Source organism: Triticum urartu, chromosome 6A (genome assembly GCF_056163025.1).
Source record: "Triticum urartu cultivar PI428250 chromosome 6A, HENAU_Tu73, whole genome shotgun sequence".
Taxonomy (NCBI): domain Eukaryota; kingdom Viridiplantae; phylum Streptophyta; class Magnoliopsida; order Poales; family Poaceae; genus Triticum; species Triticum urartu.
The window spans coordinates 63,212,947-63,228,424 of record NC_141878.1 but is presented as its reverse complement, the minus strand read 5'-3'; the positions used below and the strand labels follow the sequence as shown (position 1 = coordinate 63,228,424).

Here is a 15,478-nt window from a genome sequence, read left to right as displayed (position 1 = left end):
GAAAATGAAAACTCCCTTTGGCAACATTGTTTGGAATTCCAAGATGCACCCTTGTGCACAATATGAGATCATTTGAACAAACTATGCGATGAATGTGACCATGAGATTGAGCGTTCGGGTTGAAATCCATGAATCTTCACACATGATAGCTCATTTATGAGAACACTTTTCTAAAATAATTACCGTATTACAAGTTTATTATTTTTCCTGGTAACTTGGTCACATATAATGACGCAACGCGAAGGTTTTCCAATTTTTTGATTTTTTTTGAATTTTTTATGCCCGTTTCAAAATGCGGTCAAAACGGCGGGCTTGACCGTTCCTAGCTAGTGGTTGAATCTTGGAAAACTTTTGATGTTTCTCTGATTAAATAGATACTTATGTACCTAGAAATGATTTTTGAAAAAAATAAATAGCAAACTATGAGGCAGCTGCAGTTCAAATTTGACCCGCTTCCAACTAAATCGGCGGGAATTCGTCTTTTTCACCAGAGGTGGATCAAAACTTTTGGCACCCAACCATTTTGTCAATTGTTCATTAAATATGTCCTAATATTTTATAAAAATGATTTGGTACAATTTTGCAACAAATATATGGTAGGTCCTTCACAAAAAAACCTCATTTCGAGCACTCGAAAAATGGAAAATGAATTTTCCGTGCAAAGAAAATGAAAACTCCGTTTGGAAACATTGTTTGGAATTCCAAGATGCACCCCTGTGGAAAATATGAGATCATTTGAACAAACTATGCCATGAATGTGACCATGAGATTGAGCGTTTGGGTTGAAATCCATGAATCTTCACACATGATAGCTCATTTATGAGAACACTTTTATAAAATAATTACCGTATTACAAGGTTATTATTTTTCCTGGTAACTTGGTCACATATAATGACGCAATGCGAAGGTTTTCCAATTTTTTGATTTTTTTTTGAATTTTTTATGCCCGTTTCAAAATGCGGTCAAAACGGCGGGCTTGACCGTTCCTAGCTAGTGGTTGAATCTTGGAAAACTTTTGATGTTTCTCTGATTAAATAGATACTTATGTACCTAGAAATGATTTTTGAAAAAAATAAATAGCAAACTATGAGGCAGCTGCAGTTCAAATTTGACCCGCTTCCAACTAAATCGGCGGGAATTTGTCTTTTTAACCAGAGGTGGATCAAAACTTTTGGCACCCAACCATTTTGTCAATTGTGCATTAAATATGTCCTAATATTTTATAAAAATGATTTGGTACAATTTTGCAACAAATATATGGTAGGTCCTTCACAAAAAAACCTCATTTCGGGCACTCGAAAAATGGAAAATGAATTTTCCGTGCAAAGAAAATGAAAACTCCCTTTGGCAACATTGTTTGGAATTCCGAGATGCACCCATGTGCAAAATATGAGATCATTTGAACAAACTATGCCATGAATGTGACCATGAGATTGAGCGTTTGGGTTGAAATCCATGAATCTTCACACATGATAGCTCATTTATGAGAACACTTTTCTAAAATAATTACCGTATTACAAGTTTATTATTTTTCCTGGTAACTTGGTCACATATAATGACGCAATGCGAAGGTTTTCCATTTTTTTTGATTTTTTTTGAATTTTTTATGCCCGTTTCATAATGCGGTCAAAACGGCGGGCTTTACCGTTCCTAGCTAGTGGTTGAATCTTGGAAAACTTTTGATGTTTCTCTGATTAAATAGATACTTATGTACCTAGAAATGATTTTTGAAAAAAATAAATAGCAAACTATGAGGCAGATGCAGTTCAAATTTGACCCGCTTCTAGCTGAATCGGCGGGAATTTGTCTTTTTCACCAGAGGTGGATCAAAACTTTTGGCACCCAACCATTTTGTCAATTGTGCATTAAATATGTCCTAATATTTTATAAAAATGATTTGGTACAATTTTGCAACAAATATATGGTAGGTCCTTCACAAAAAAACCTCATTTCGGGCACTCGAAAAATGGAAAATGAATTTTCCGTGCAAAGAAAATGAAAACTCCCTTTGGCAACATTGTTTGGAATTCCAAGATGCACCCTTGTGCACAATATGAGATCATTTGAACAAACTATGCCATGAATGTGACCATGAGATTGAGCGTTTCGGTTGAAATCCATGAATCTTCACACATGATAGCTCATTTATGAGAACACTTTTCTAAAATAATTACCGTATTACAAGTTTATTATTTTTCCTGGTAACTTGGTCACATATAATGACGCAATGCGAAGGTTTTCCAATTTTTTGATTTTTTTTGAATTTTTTATGCCCGTTTCAAAATGTGGTCAAAACGGTAGGCTTGACCGTTCCTAGCTAGTGGTTGACTCTTGAATTTTTTTTGATGTTTCTCTGATTAAATATATACTTATGTACCTAGAAATGATTTTTGGAAAAAATAAAGAGCAAAGTACGAGGCAGCTACAGTTCAAATTTGACCCGCTTCCAGCTGAATCGGCGGGAATTTGTCTTTTTCACCAGAGGTGGATCAAAACTTTTGACACCCAACCATTTGGTCAATTATGCATTAAACATGGCCTACTATTTTAGAAAATTGATTTGGTCCAATTTTGCAACAAATATATGATAGGTCCTTCACAAAAAAACTCATTTTGGGCACTCGAAAAATAGAAAATTGATTTTTATGTGCAATGCAAATGAAGACCACAAAATAATCATTGTTTGAAATCCTAAGATACACATATGTGCACAATATTGGATCATTTAAACATACAACATGAGGCTAATATGTTGAGTGTTTACCCGAAATAAGAGGGTAAAAAATATAAATGAAATAAAAGAGAAAAAGCACAATTACATATGCTAGATTCTGATTGGCGGAACCATCTGTCACATGGATTGATGACATGGCAGACATCCATCCATCCATTGCTAGCAATCCAACCGTCTATCCATCTGAAGAGACCCACCGTCCCACCGCACCAAACCCTACCTCACTCACCTCTCCTCCCTTCCACCCGCCCGCCGCCTCCCTCTCTCTCTCCCCGATCCAGATCGACGCCGCCTCCCTCTCTCTCTCCCCGATCCAGATCAATGCCGCCTCCCTCTCTCTCTCGCTTCCCATCGCCGGCGGCGGCACCCTCCTTCCCTCGCCCTCTCCTCCTCCACTCTCTGCCCGCGCAGCGAACCCTAGCGCTCTCACCCTCTCAGCCCCGCACACCACTCCTCCTTCTGGATCTCGACGCGTCGCCGCCCCTAACCCCACTCCCTCCCTCTGGATCTCGACGCGCCGCCGTCCCCACCCCACTGCTCAGATCTCAGTCATCTGACATCTGCTCCCGTCCTGTCCTCTTCCCCCGAAGCAGCAACGTCGCTCCTCTCCGCCCGAATCGCGTTGGCCGCCGCCGCCGTCGCCGCCGACTCCAAGATCGACAACCTCCGCGACGCCATCGCCAAGCTCGGCGTGATCAGGTGCCCCGCCCGACCCATCCCCTCCGCCGGATCTAGCGGCTAGTAGTCGCTGACTCCGCTTCCGCTCAGCTGTTTTTCTTGCTCTGTTTTGTCGGTGACGACGCAAAAAGAACGAGAATGCCGGGTTCATCAGCCTCGTCTCACGCTACCTCAGGTAATAATGCGAATCTGCCCCGCCTCCATGGTTACGCTGACGATTTGCTGACAGGTGGTTTCTGACGGCTGTGCTGGGTGGTGTGTCTGCAGCGGCGAGGCGGAGCAGATCGAGTGGAGCAAGATCCAGACCCCCACCGATGAGGTGGTGGTGCCCTACGACACCCTCGCGCCCCCTCCCAAAGGATCGTTTGTGTGAACGCTGAGCGCTGGATCGTGTGTGTGCTGCAGATCTCGACGCCATGAAGGCCCTGCTCGACAAGCTCGTGGTGCTCAAGCTCAACGGAGGCCTCGGCACCACCATGGGCTGCACCGGCCCCAAGTGAGCACCCCACCCCACCCATCCTCTTCACTTCTCCAGATCAATTGATTCACCTTGCATATGTGTGGATTGTGCTACTTTCAGTTAGATTCGTCCCGACACTGTAGTCTCGCAGCTTGCATATGTGTGGATGGAGCTTGCATATTCTGGTTTCTTCGTGCGATCCTGCTGCTTATGATGGTCTCTGCCTGGTTATTAGAGGTTTTATCTGCTAGTACTTCTTGTAAGGCAATATAATTGGTTGTTTTGTGCTGCTGGCCTAATTAAACATGATCAGTATGTATACTTATTTGAGATAGACATTTCATGCATGTTTATGAGGTACGAATTCTACAGATGTCACAAAATATTGGTGGCAAAGTGTCTTCTTATCTTTATATTTGCTTAGCTAAAATCTTAGAGTAACAATAACTATACTTGACAAGTAAACATTAGCATCTTAAATGATCATCTTAAATGATTAGCTAAAATGATGTAGGAGTAGTAGAAACTTCATGGTTGATCCTGATTGCTGAACATGGGAGATGCATCTTCTTTTGCATATCAATTACATAGTAGTACTATGTAATGCTTGCCGATGTGGTACATTCAATACTGGCAGCACTGGCCATTAATTACACTTGCCATTATTAAGTAGACAGAGATCGATGCATGGTACTTACAAAGGTAGTCTGATTAAAAAATCGGTCGTGCTCACGATCAGTATATATGCACTTGCTCGGTTCATTGTTAGCAGTTCTGCTACACAAACTGACTGACATTGCACAATAAAATGTAGCATATTTGCAGCCCACTAGCACAAATTAATTATGCTGGTAACTTGGTGAAGGAACAAGTATAGGCATATGATTAAGTACACCGAATCGAATGATTGTCATCATCATCTGATCTGAATGCTAATAAACTGCTTTCATTTCATCTCTGCAGCTTGTGTTCTCTTCATCAACCACTGTCTACGGGTGGCCCGAGGAAGTGCCCTGCACCGAGGAGTTCCCACTCTCCGCGACCAACCCTTACAGCCGAACAAAGGTACCACCCAAAGCCAGTAGTAGCGCTTGTTTTATGTCGCCTGTCAATGATATTTCTCTTGCGTGGCTGCTCACTAAGTACATTGAGAGAATCTGATCTGGTGCCTGTCGATGATTTTGCTTGTGCAGCTTGTCATTGAAGACATCTGCCATGACCTCCAGTGCTCGGACCCTGACTGGAAGATCATACTGCTGAGGTACTTCAACCCTGTCGACGCTCACCCGAGTGGCTACATCAGGGACGGCCCACTTGGAGTCCCCAACAACCTAATGCCCTATGTGCAACAAGTCGCTGTTGGGAGGCGGCCTGCACTAACGGTTTATGGGACCGACTACAACATGAAGGAGGATAGTGGAACTGGAACATTGCTGCACATCTCACATCTCGCAGGTCTCCTCCTCCTCCCCTGCCTCTCACTCGCTTCCCCTGCTTCTTCTCTGGGGCCTGGGCGCGCCTGCTCCTGCCCGAGCTCGCCTCCTGCCATTGCTGACCGGTTCCCTGGGCCATCTGGCCGGTTTCTCGCTGGATCCGACTGCGTTCTTGCTGTTTCGTTTGGGGTTCGATCGATTTGCCGCTCAGATTCGTGGGTGCATTCTGCTGCGGTTCAACTGTGGTATCGTGTGTGTCTAGCTTTTTGTTTAGTTTAACTAGTATTTAAATTTATTAGTTAGGGAAGATTTGTGGTAATACTACTTGGGTAAACTAAAATCTTGTTGCTTGGAGGATTTAGGTGGAGTGTTAACTGCGAATTTGTTGTGATTTGCAGCTATTTCTTCAAAGTAGCTGTTGTCTGAATTTTTTTAACATCTGTAGTAAGTGGGGAGAAGAGAACCCCTGAGCTTATGAATGGGCGATTCATTTGTCTAGTAGGGGGACTAGCAAATCATCTACTGAGAGTTTGTATACTCAGTTATTAGTACACCTTGCCTTAAGGATCAGAATTTCTGATTCAGGGACTAGGTTGATGCACAGTGCTGGTGTGATTTTTTTTACATGTGCATATAAATCAGTGAGTATAGCATTTGACATGTGCATCATGTCAAATTCGACCGAATCTAAGTTTTCTAAGTGCACACGAACAACTCCAGTGATCTTGTTCTCGGTTGCGAGGAGCAATTCTACCAGTATCTCTTCGTGTTTCAGCGTTTACTGTATTATTAGTATTACTTGGACAGTATCACTTCATTCTGTTGTTGTCACTGATCTGCTGCTTACTTGTATGGACAGCTTGAACTGAAAGCAAGAGTAGAAGCCCATGAGATGAGACGCAAGCAAAATATGCATGGTATTCTTCACTTCTAATATTTCAGTTCCACTATCCTGCTGCTTACCTGGCTGTTATTTTCATTGCTGCTGCTCTGTATAACAAATGTACTACTATCTATCTCATGGTGATCACTAAACTAAGGAGGCTTAACCTGATAATAACTTATTTTACATTAATAGCCTACAATGTTGTCTTGGAGCTTATTGCCCAAAATAATACCTCTACTTTTTGTGTCCTTCAGGAATGCGTATCCTTCAGGACGACTCAAGCCCCTCCTCCTCTCCTGTACATGAATGTGAGATGCTGCGCATGCAAGATCTGAGCCAAATGGCATATTGTAATCTTTTTATTGCTGGTTTTTATGTACGATGTCATGAAGATGTACGTTTGAAATGTTGCTTTGATAGCAAAATTGTATTCTGTGTAGATGCTGCTTTGACAGCAAAATTATGAAAATTTCTCAACAATATATATGGGCAAAATTGTATTCCTGTGTACTGCGCCTGAAAAGGCTACAGCCAATTGATGATGTCACTAGAACCTGACAACTGGGACCCATCTGACTAGTGGACCCTTCTTTTGGGAAAAAAAGAAAAACTAAATTCGTTTAGACAAAAAGGCCACAACCCAACAATAAAAAGGCTGCAATATTGGGCTTGGCCCATGAACCCAACCAAAAATTGATAGACAGAAAAAACACAAATAGGCTGAATTGTTGGGCTAGGCCCATGTAGAAAATCGAATTGGACCGGGCTGAATCTTGTGCCACATCAGATTGCCACGCTGGATGCCTACGTGGCCTGCGGAGGTTGCTAGTGACCAAAATGCCATAGTGGACATATTTTGGTCATAAACGTTTGCGACCATTCCAGAAGAAAGGTCGCTATAGTCAGTTTACGACACCCAGCTTTTGACCTTATGTTTTTGGTCACAAAAAGGTCATAAATGGAAATTTGTGACCTTTCAGTGACCAATAGTGGTGGTCATAAGTTGACATATTTCTTGTAGTGACATAAGTAACAAGCAACAATGCACAAGCAAAACTCAAATAAAAGAGGTTGACCAAAAAGTTCAAATTAAGAACTCCGCTTCGCGAAAAGAATCAAATCAAACGGAGCAACGAAACTCAAACAGCGAAAGAAAGAAGCTTCGTTTACTAATCTGAAACTAGGTCAAATTTTACAGTAGAGAAAACTTGTTTGAGTTGGTTAAACGGAAAGAGGGTTTCGAGACGAAACTCTAGGCGCTTGAATCACCTGATTCCGACTAACGAGCAAAAAGATAAACAGAAACTAAGATCGGATCAGAAATCACGATCAAAGAAAATCCCGGAATAAATCCGATAAAAGAAAACTGACGAACTGACTAACGAATGAGCGTTCGTTAGCTGTATCTAACGGGCGAAGAACCGTTCGTTAAAACAAACGTTCGGACGAACCGAGAAAAACCGGCGAATCCGAAAAAAAAATGGATCTAGGGTTTCTAAAAAAACGAACAGTTTTTATAAAAAACCGGCGGCGGAGTCCGGCGACTACCTCCGGCGAGGTGAGGCAGCGGCGGGGCGGCGGCGGGAAGCGGCGGCTGCGGCGGCTAGCGCGGGCTGCGGCGGCGGTGGCGGTGGCGGTGGCATTTGGGGGCGGGGGTGGCGACGTATATAAAGGTGCGGGGCGGCGCGGCTTGGAGGAGGGGCCAAGGCGGCGGCGGTGGAGTCCGGCTCGGCTGGGCCTTAGGCCCAGTCGGGCGCGGGAACATTTTTTTAAAATAATTTCGCCGACAGAAATAAAATCCTAGAAAAATAAATAAAAAAATCTAAAAATGCCAAAATAAATTTTCACGGTCTAAATAAAATATATAGAACGAGATGAACATTTTCTTGGCCCTAAAATGCAATTTTGAAAAACGTGCAATTTTTCTAATGCAAACAAAATTGCAATAAAATCCAAATAAAACAAATATTTAATTTTAATATTTTTCCTACAATATTTCAATTATCTTGGAGAAGTCATATTATCTCCTCTCATATATTTTAGTATGAAATATTTTTGGAGAGAAAATAATTAAAACCAAAAATCCTCGTTTCAAAATTTGATAAAAATCAAATTGGAAAACCGGGATATCCCGAACTCTCTCCGAGGGTCCTTGAGTTGCTTAGGATTTTGAGGATTTGGGAATGGAAAAGCAATAAAACAGGATATGCAATGATGATCTAATGTATAACATTCCAAATTGAAAATTTGGGATGTTACAGCCCACTCGGTAATGCATCATCATAGTGAGCTCAATGTGACCAAGTGTTTGGTCACAGGATCATGCATTACGGTACGAGTAAAGTGACTTGCCGTTAACGAGATTGAACGAGGTATTGGGATACTGACGATCGAATCTCGGGCAAGTAACATACCGATTGACAAAGGGAATTGAATACGGGATTGACTGAATCCTCGACATCGTGGTTCATCCGATGAGATCATCGTGGAACATGTGGGAGCCAACATGGGTATCTAGATCCCGCTGTTGGTTATTGACCGGAGAGTCGTCTCGGTCATGTCTGCGTGTCTCCCGAACCCGTAGGGTCTACAAACTTAAGGTTCGGTGATGCTTGGGTTGTAGAGATATTAGTATGTGGTAACCCGAAACTTGTTCGGACTCCCGGATGAGATCCCGGACATCACGAGGAGTTCCGGAATGGTCTGGAGGTGAAGATTTATATATAGGAAGTCCAGTTTCGGCCATCGGGAAAGTTTCGGGGGTAATCGGTATTGTACCAGGACCACCGGAAGGGTCCCGGGGGTCCACCGGGTGGGGCTGAAGTGGGAGGGTAACCAGCTACTGGTGGGCTGGCGCGCCCCCGTTGGGCCTCCCCCTGCGCCTAGGGTTGGAAACCCTAGGGGTGGGGGCGCCCCACTTGGCTTGGGGGGCAAGTCCCCCTTGGCCGCCGCCCCCCCTTGGAGATCCCATCTCCTAGGGCCGGCACCCCCTAGGGGACCTTTATATAGTGGGGGGGAGGGCAGCCGCACCCAAGTCCCTGGCGCCTCCCTCTCCCCTCATAACACCTCTCTCTCTCTCTCTCGTTGGAGCTTGGCGAAGCCCTGCCGATATCACCGCTGCTTCCACCACCACGCCGTCGTGCTGCTGGATCTCCATCAACCTCTCCTTCCCCTTGCTGGATCAAGAAGGAGGATACGTCTTCCCAACCGTACATGTGTTGAACGCGGAGGTGCCGTCCGTTCGGTGCTAGGTCATCGATGATTTGGATCACGACGAGTACGACTCCATCAACCCCGTTCTCTTGAACGCTTCCGCTTGCGATCTACAAGGGTATGTAGATGCACTCACCTCTCCATCTTTGCTAGATGAGTCAATAGATTGATCTTGGTGATGCGTAGAAAAATTTAAAATTCTGCTACGTTCCCCAACAGTGGTATCAGAGCTAGGTCTATGCGTAGTTTCTATGCACGAGTAGAACACAAGTTGTTGTGGGCGTGTATTTGTCAATTTACTTGCCGTTACTAGTATTATCTTGATTCGGCGGCATCGTGGGATGAAGCGGCCCGGACTGACCTTACACGTACGCTTACGTGAGACTGGTTCCACCGACTGACATGGACTAGTTGCATAACGTGGCTAGCAGGTGTCTGTCTCTCCCACTTTAGTCGGATCAGATTTGATGAAAAGGGTCCTTATGAAGGGTAAATAGAAATTGGCATATCACATTGTGGTTTTGGCGTAGGTAAGAAATGTTCTTGCTAGAAACCTATAGCAGCCACGTAAAAAACTTGCAACAACAATTAGAGGACGTCTAACTTGTTTTTTCAGCAAGTGCCATGTGATGTGATATGGTCAAAAGGATGTGATGAATGATATATGTGATGTATGAGATTGATCATGTTCTTGTAATAGGAATCACGACTTGCATGTCGATGAGTATGACAACCGACAGGAGCCATAGGAGTTGTCTTAATTTATTTATGACCTGCATGTCAACATAAACGTCATGTAATTACTTTACTTTATTGCTAAACTGTTAGCCATAGTAGTAGAAGTAATAGATGACGAGACAACTTCATGAAGACACGATGATGGAGATCATGGTGTAATGCCGGTGACGATGATGATCATGGCGCCCCGAAGATGGAGATCAAAAGGAGCAAAATGATATTGGCCATATCATGTCACTATTTGATTGCATGTGATGTTTATCATGTTTTACATCTTATTTGCTTAGAATGACGGTAGCTTAAATAAGATGATCCCTCACATAATTTCAAGAAAGTGTTCCCCCTAACTATACACCGTTGCGAAGGTTCATTGTTTCGAAGCACCACGTGATGATCAGGTGTGATAGATTCTAACGTTCGAATACAACGGGTGTAAGCCAGATCTACACACGCAATACACTTAGGTTGACTTGACAAGCCTAGCATGTACAGACATGGCCTCGGAAGACGAAAGACCGAAAGGTCGAACATGAGTCGTATAGAAGATACGATCAACATGAAGATGTTCACCGATGATGACTAGTACGTCTCACGTGATGATCGGACACGGCCTAGTTGACTCGGATCATGTATCACTTAGATGACTAGAGGGATGTCTGTCCGAGTGGGAGTTCATTAAATAATTTGATTAGATGAACTTAATTATCATGAACTTAGTCTAAAAACCTTTGCAAAATGTCTTGTAGATCAAATGGCCAACGCTCATGTCAACCTCAACTTCAACGCGTTCCTAGAGAAATCCAAGCTGAAAGATGATGGCAGCAACTATACGGACTGGGTCCAGAACCTGAGGATCATCCTCATTGCTGCCAGGAAAGCATATGTCCTAGAAGCACCGCTAGGTGATGAACCCATCCCAGAGAACCAAGACGTTATGAACGCTTGGCAGTCACGTGCTGATGATTACTCCCTCATTTAGTGCGACATGCTTTACAGCTTAGAACCAGGGCTCCAAAAGCGTTTTGAGCAACACGGAGCATATGAGATGTTCGAAGAGCTGAAAATGGTTATCCAAGCTCATGCCCGGGTCGAGAGATATGAAGTCTCCGACAAGTTCTACAGTTGTAAGATGGAGGAAAATAGTTCTGTCAGTGAGCACATACTCAAAATGTCTGGGTTGCACAATCGCTTGTCCCAGCTGGACATTAACCTCCCGGACGAGGCGGTCATTGACAGAATCCTTCAGTCGCTCCCACCTAGCTACAAGAGCTTTGTGATGAACTACAATATGCAGGGGATGGTGAAAACTATTCCTAAAGTATTTTCAATGCTGAAATCAGCGGAGTTGGAAGTCAAAAAGGAACATCAAGTGTTGATGGTCAATAAAACCACTAGTTTCAAGAAAGGCAAGGGTAAGAAGAACTTAAAGAAGGACGACAAGGGAGTTGCCGCGCCCGGTAAACCAGTTGCCGGGAAGAAGTCAAAGAATGGACTCAAACCTAAGACTGAGTGCTTTTATTGCAAGGGAAAGGGACACTGGAAGCGGAACTGCCCCAAATACTTAGCGGACAAGAAGGCCGGCAACACTAAAGGTATATGTGATATACATGTAATTGATGTGTACCTTACCAGTACTCGTAGTAGCTCCTGAGTATTTGATACCGGTGCGGTTGCTCATATTTGTAACTCAAAACAGGAGCTGCGGAATAAGCGTAGACTGGCGAAGGACGAGGTGACGATGCGCGTCGGGAATGGTTCCAAGGTCGATGTGATCGCCGTAGGCACACTACCTCTAATTTACCTACGGGATTAGTTTTAAACCTCAATAATTGTTATTTAGTGCCAGCTTTGAGCATGAACATTGTATTTGGATCTCGTTTAATACGAGATGGCTACTCATTTAAATCCGAGAATAATGGTTGTTCTGTTTATATGTGAGAAATGTTTTATGGTCATGCTCCGCTGGTCAATGGTTTATTCTTAATGAATCTCGAACGTGATGTTACACATATTCATAGTGTGAATACCAAAAGATGTAAGATTGATAATGATAGTCCCACATATCTGTGGCACTGCCGCCTTGGTCACATCGGTGTCAAACGCATGAAGAAGCTCCATACAGATGGACTTTTGGAGTCTCTTGATTTCGAATCATTTGACACGTGCGAACCATGCCTCATGGGTAAAATGACCAAGACTCCGTTCTCCAGAAGAATGGAGCGAGCAACAAACTTATTGGAAATTATACATACTGATGTGTGCGGTCCAATGAGCATTGAGGCTCGCGGTGGCTATCATTATGTTCTCACTCTCACTGATGACTTAAGTAGATATGGATATGTCTATTTGATGAAACACAACTCTGAGACCTTTGAAAAGTTCAAGGAATTTCAGAATGAGGTAGAGAATCAACGTGACCAAAAGATAAAATTCTTACGATCAGATCATAGGGGAGAATATTTAAGTCACGAATTTGGTACGCACTTAAGGAAATGTGGAATCGTTTCACAACTCACGCCGCCTGGAACACCTCAGCGTAATGGTGTGTTCGAACATCGTAATCGCACTCTATTGGATATGGTGCGATCTATGATGTCACTCATTGATTTACCGTTATCATTTTGGGGATACGCTCTAGAGACAGCTACATTCACTTTAAATAGGGCACCGTCTAAATCCGTTGAGACGACACCGTATCAATTATGGTTTGGGAAGAAACCTAAGCTGTCGTTTCTAAAAGTTTGGGGATGCAATGCTTATGTCAAGAAACTTCAACCTGAAAAGCTCGAACCCAAGTCAGAAAAATGCGTCTTCATAGGATACCCTAAGGAAACCATTGGGTATACCATCTACCTCAGATCCGAAGGCAAGATCTTTGTTGCCAAGAAAGGGTCCTTTCTGGAGAAAGAGTTTCTCTCGAGAGAAGTAAGTGGGAGGAAAGTAGAACTCGATGAAGTACTGCCTCTTGAACTGGAAAGTAGCGCAGCTCAGGAAGATGTTCCTATGGTGCCTGCACCGACTAGAGAGGAAGTTAATGATGATGATCAAGGTACTTCGGATCCAGTTGCTACTGAACTTAGAAGGTCCACAAGGACACGTTCCACACCAGAATGGTATGGCAACCCTGTCCTGGAAATCATGTTGTTAGACAAGGGTGAACCTTCGAACTATGAAGAAGCAATGGTGGGCCCAGATTCCAACAAATGGCTTGAAGCCATGCAATCCGAGATAGGATCTATGTATGAAAACAAAGTATGGACTTTGACAGACTTGCCCGATGATTGGCGAGTGATAGAGAATAAATGGATATTTAAGAAGAAGACGGACGCGGATGGTAATGTTACCATCTATAAGGCTCGACTTGTCGCTAAGGGTTATCGACAAGTTTAAGGGGTTGACTACGATGAGACCTTCTCACCCGTAGCGAAGCTGAAGTCCGTCCAAATCATGTTAGCAATCACCGCATCTATGGGCTGGTGCAAGCATCTCGGAGTTGGAACATTCGCTTTAATGAAATGATCAAATCGTTTGGGTTTATGCAGACTTATGGAGAAGCCTGCGTTTACAAGGAAGTGAGTGGGAGCTCTGTAGCATTTCTCATATTATATGTGGATGACATACTTTTGATGGGAAATGATATAGAACTTTTGGACAGTATTAAGGCCTACTTGAATAAGTGTTTTTCAATGAAGGACCTTGGAGAAGCTGCTTACATATTAGGCATCAAGATCTATAGAGATAGATCGAGACGCCTCATAGGTCTTTCACAAAGCACATACCTTATTAAGATATTGAAGAAGTTCAATATGGATCAGTCCAAGAAGGGGTTCTTGCCTGTGTTGCAAGGTGTGAAATTGAGCTCAGCTTAATGTCCGACCACGGCAGAAGATATAGAAAAGATGAGTGTCGTCCCCTATGCCTCAGCCATAGGGTCTATCATGTACGCCATGCTGTGTACCAGACCTGATGTAAACCTTGCCGTGAGTTTGGTAGGAAGGTACCAAAGTAATCCCGGCATGGAACACTGGACAGCGGTCAAGAACATCCTAAAGTACCTGAAAAGGACTAAGGATATGTTTCTCGTATATGGAGGTGACGAGGAGCTCGTCGTAAAGGGTTACGTCGACGCTAGCTTCGACGCAGATCTGGATGACTCTAAGTCACAAACCGGATACGTGTATATTTTGAATGGTGGGGCAGTTAGCTAGTGCAGTTGAAAGCAAAGCGTCATGGCGGGATCTACATGTGAAGCGGAGTACATGGCAGCCTCGAAGGCAGTGCATGATGCAATCTGGATGAAGGAGTTCATCACCGACCTAGGAGTCATACCCAATGCGTCGGGGCCGATCACTCTCTTTTGTGACAACACTGGAGCTATTTCCCTTGCCAAGGAGCCCAGGTTTCACTAGAAGACCAGTCACATCAAGCGTCGCTTCAACTCCATTCATGAAAATGTTCAAGATGGAGACATAGATATTTGCAAAGTACATACGGATCTGAATGTCGCAGAGCCGTTGACTAAACCTCTTCCGCGAGCAAAACATGATCAACACCAGAACTCTATGGGTGTTCGATTCATCACAATGTAACTAGATTATTGACTATTGGAAATATGCCCTAGAGGCAATAATAAAATGGTTATTATTATATTTCCTTGTTCATGGTAATTGTCTATTGTTCATGCTATAATTGTGTTATCCGGAAATCGTAATACATGTGTGAATACATAGACCACAACATGTCCCTAGTGAGCCTCTAGTTAACTAGCTCGTTGATCAATAGATAGTCATGGTTTCCTGACTATGGACATTGGATGTCATTGATAACGGGATCACATCATTAGGAGAATGATGTGATGGACAAGACCCAATCCTAAGCATAGCACAAGATCGCGTAGTTCGTTTGCTAGAGCTTTTCCAATGTCAAGTATCATTTCCTTAGACCACGAGATCGTGTAACACCCGGATGCCGTAGGAGTGCTTTGGGTGTACCAAACGTCACAACGTAACTGGGTGATTATAAAGGTATACTATAGGTATCCCCGAAAGTATCTGTTGGGTTGACACGGATCGAGACTGGGATTTTTAACTCCGTATGACGGAGAGGTATCTCTGGGCCCACTCGGTAATGCATCATCATAGTGAGCTCAATGTGACCAAGTGTTTGGTCACGGGATCATGCATTACGGTACGAGTAAAGTGACTTGCCGGTAACGAGATTGAACGAGGTATTGGGATACCGACGATCGAATCTCGGGCAAGTAACGTACCAATTGACAAAGGGAATTGAATACCGGATTGATTGAATCCTCGATATCGTGGTTTATCTGATGAGAT

The 15,478-nt window shown here is 43.5% G+C and overlaps 1 protein-coding gene across 1 annotated transcript; it reads left to right on the top strand.

Annotated features, from left to right (window-relative positions):
* Window positions 1–3,828: 3,828 nt before the first annotated feature.
* Window positions 3,829–5,720, top strand: LOC147963935 (UDP-glucose 4-epimerase 1-like). The gene is made up of 5 exons (XM_087529764.1): window positions 3,829–3,908; window positions 4,698–4,743; window positions 4,836–4,937; window positions 5,066–5,327; window positions 5,704–5,720. Exons 1-5 carry the CDS (start codon window positions 3,829–3,831, stop codon window positions 5,718–5,720), a joined length of 507 nt encoding a protein of 168 aa, XP_087385890.1.
* Window positions 5,721–15,478: the final 9,758 nt, after the last annotated feature.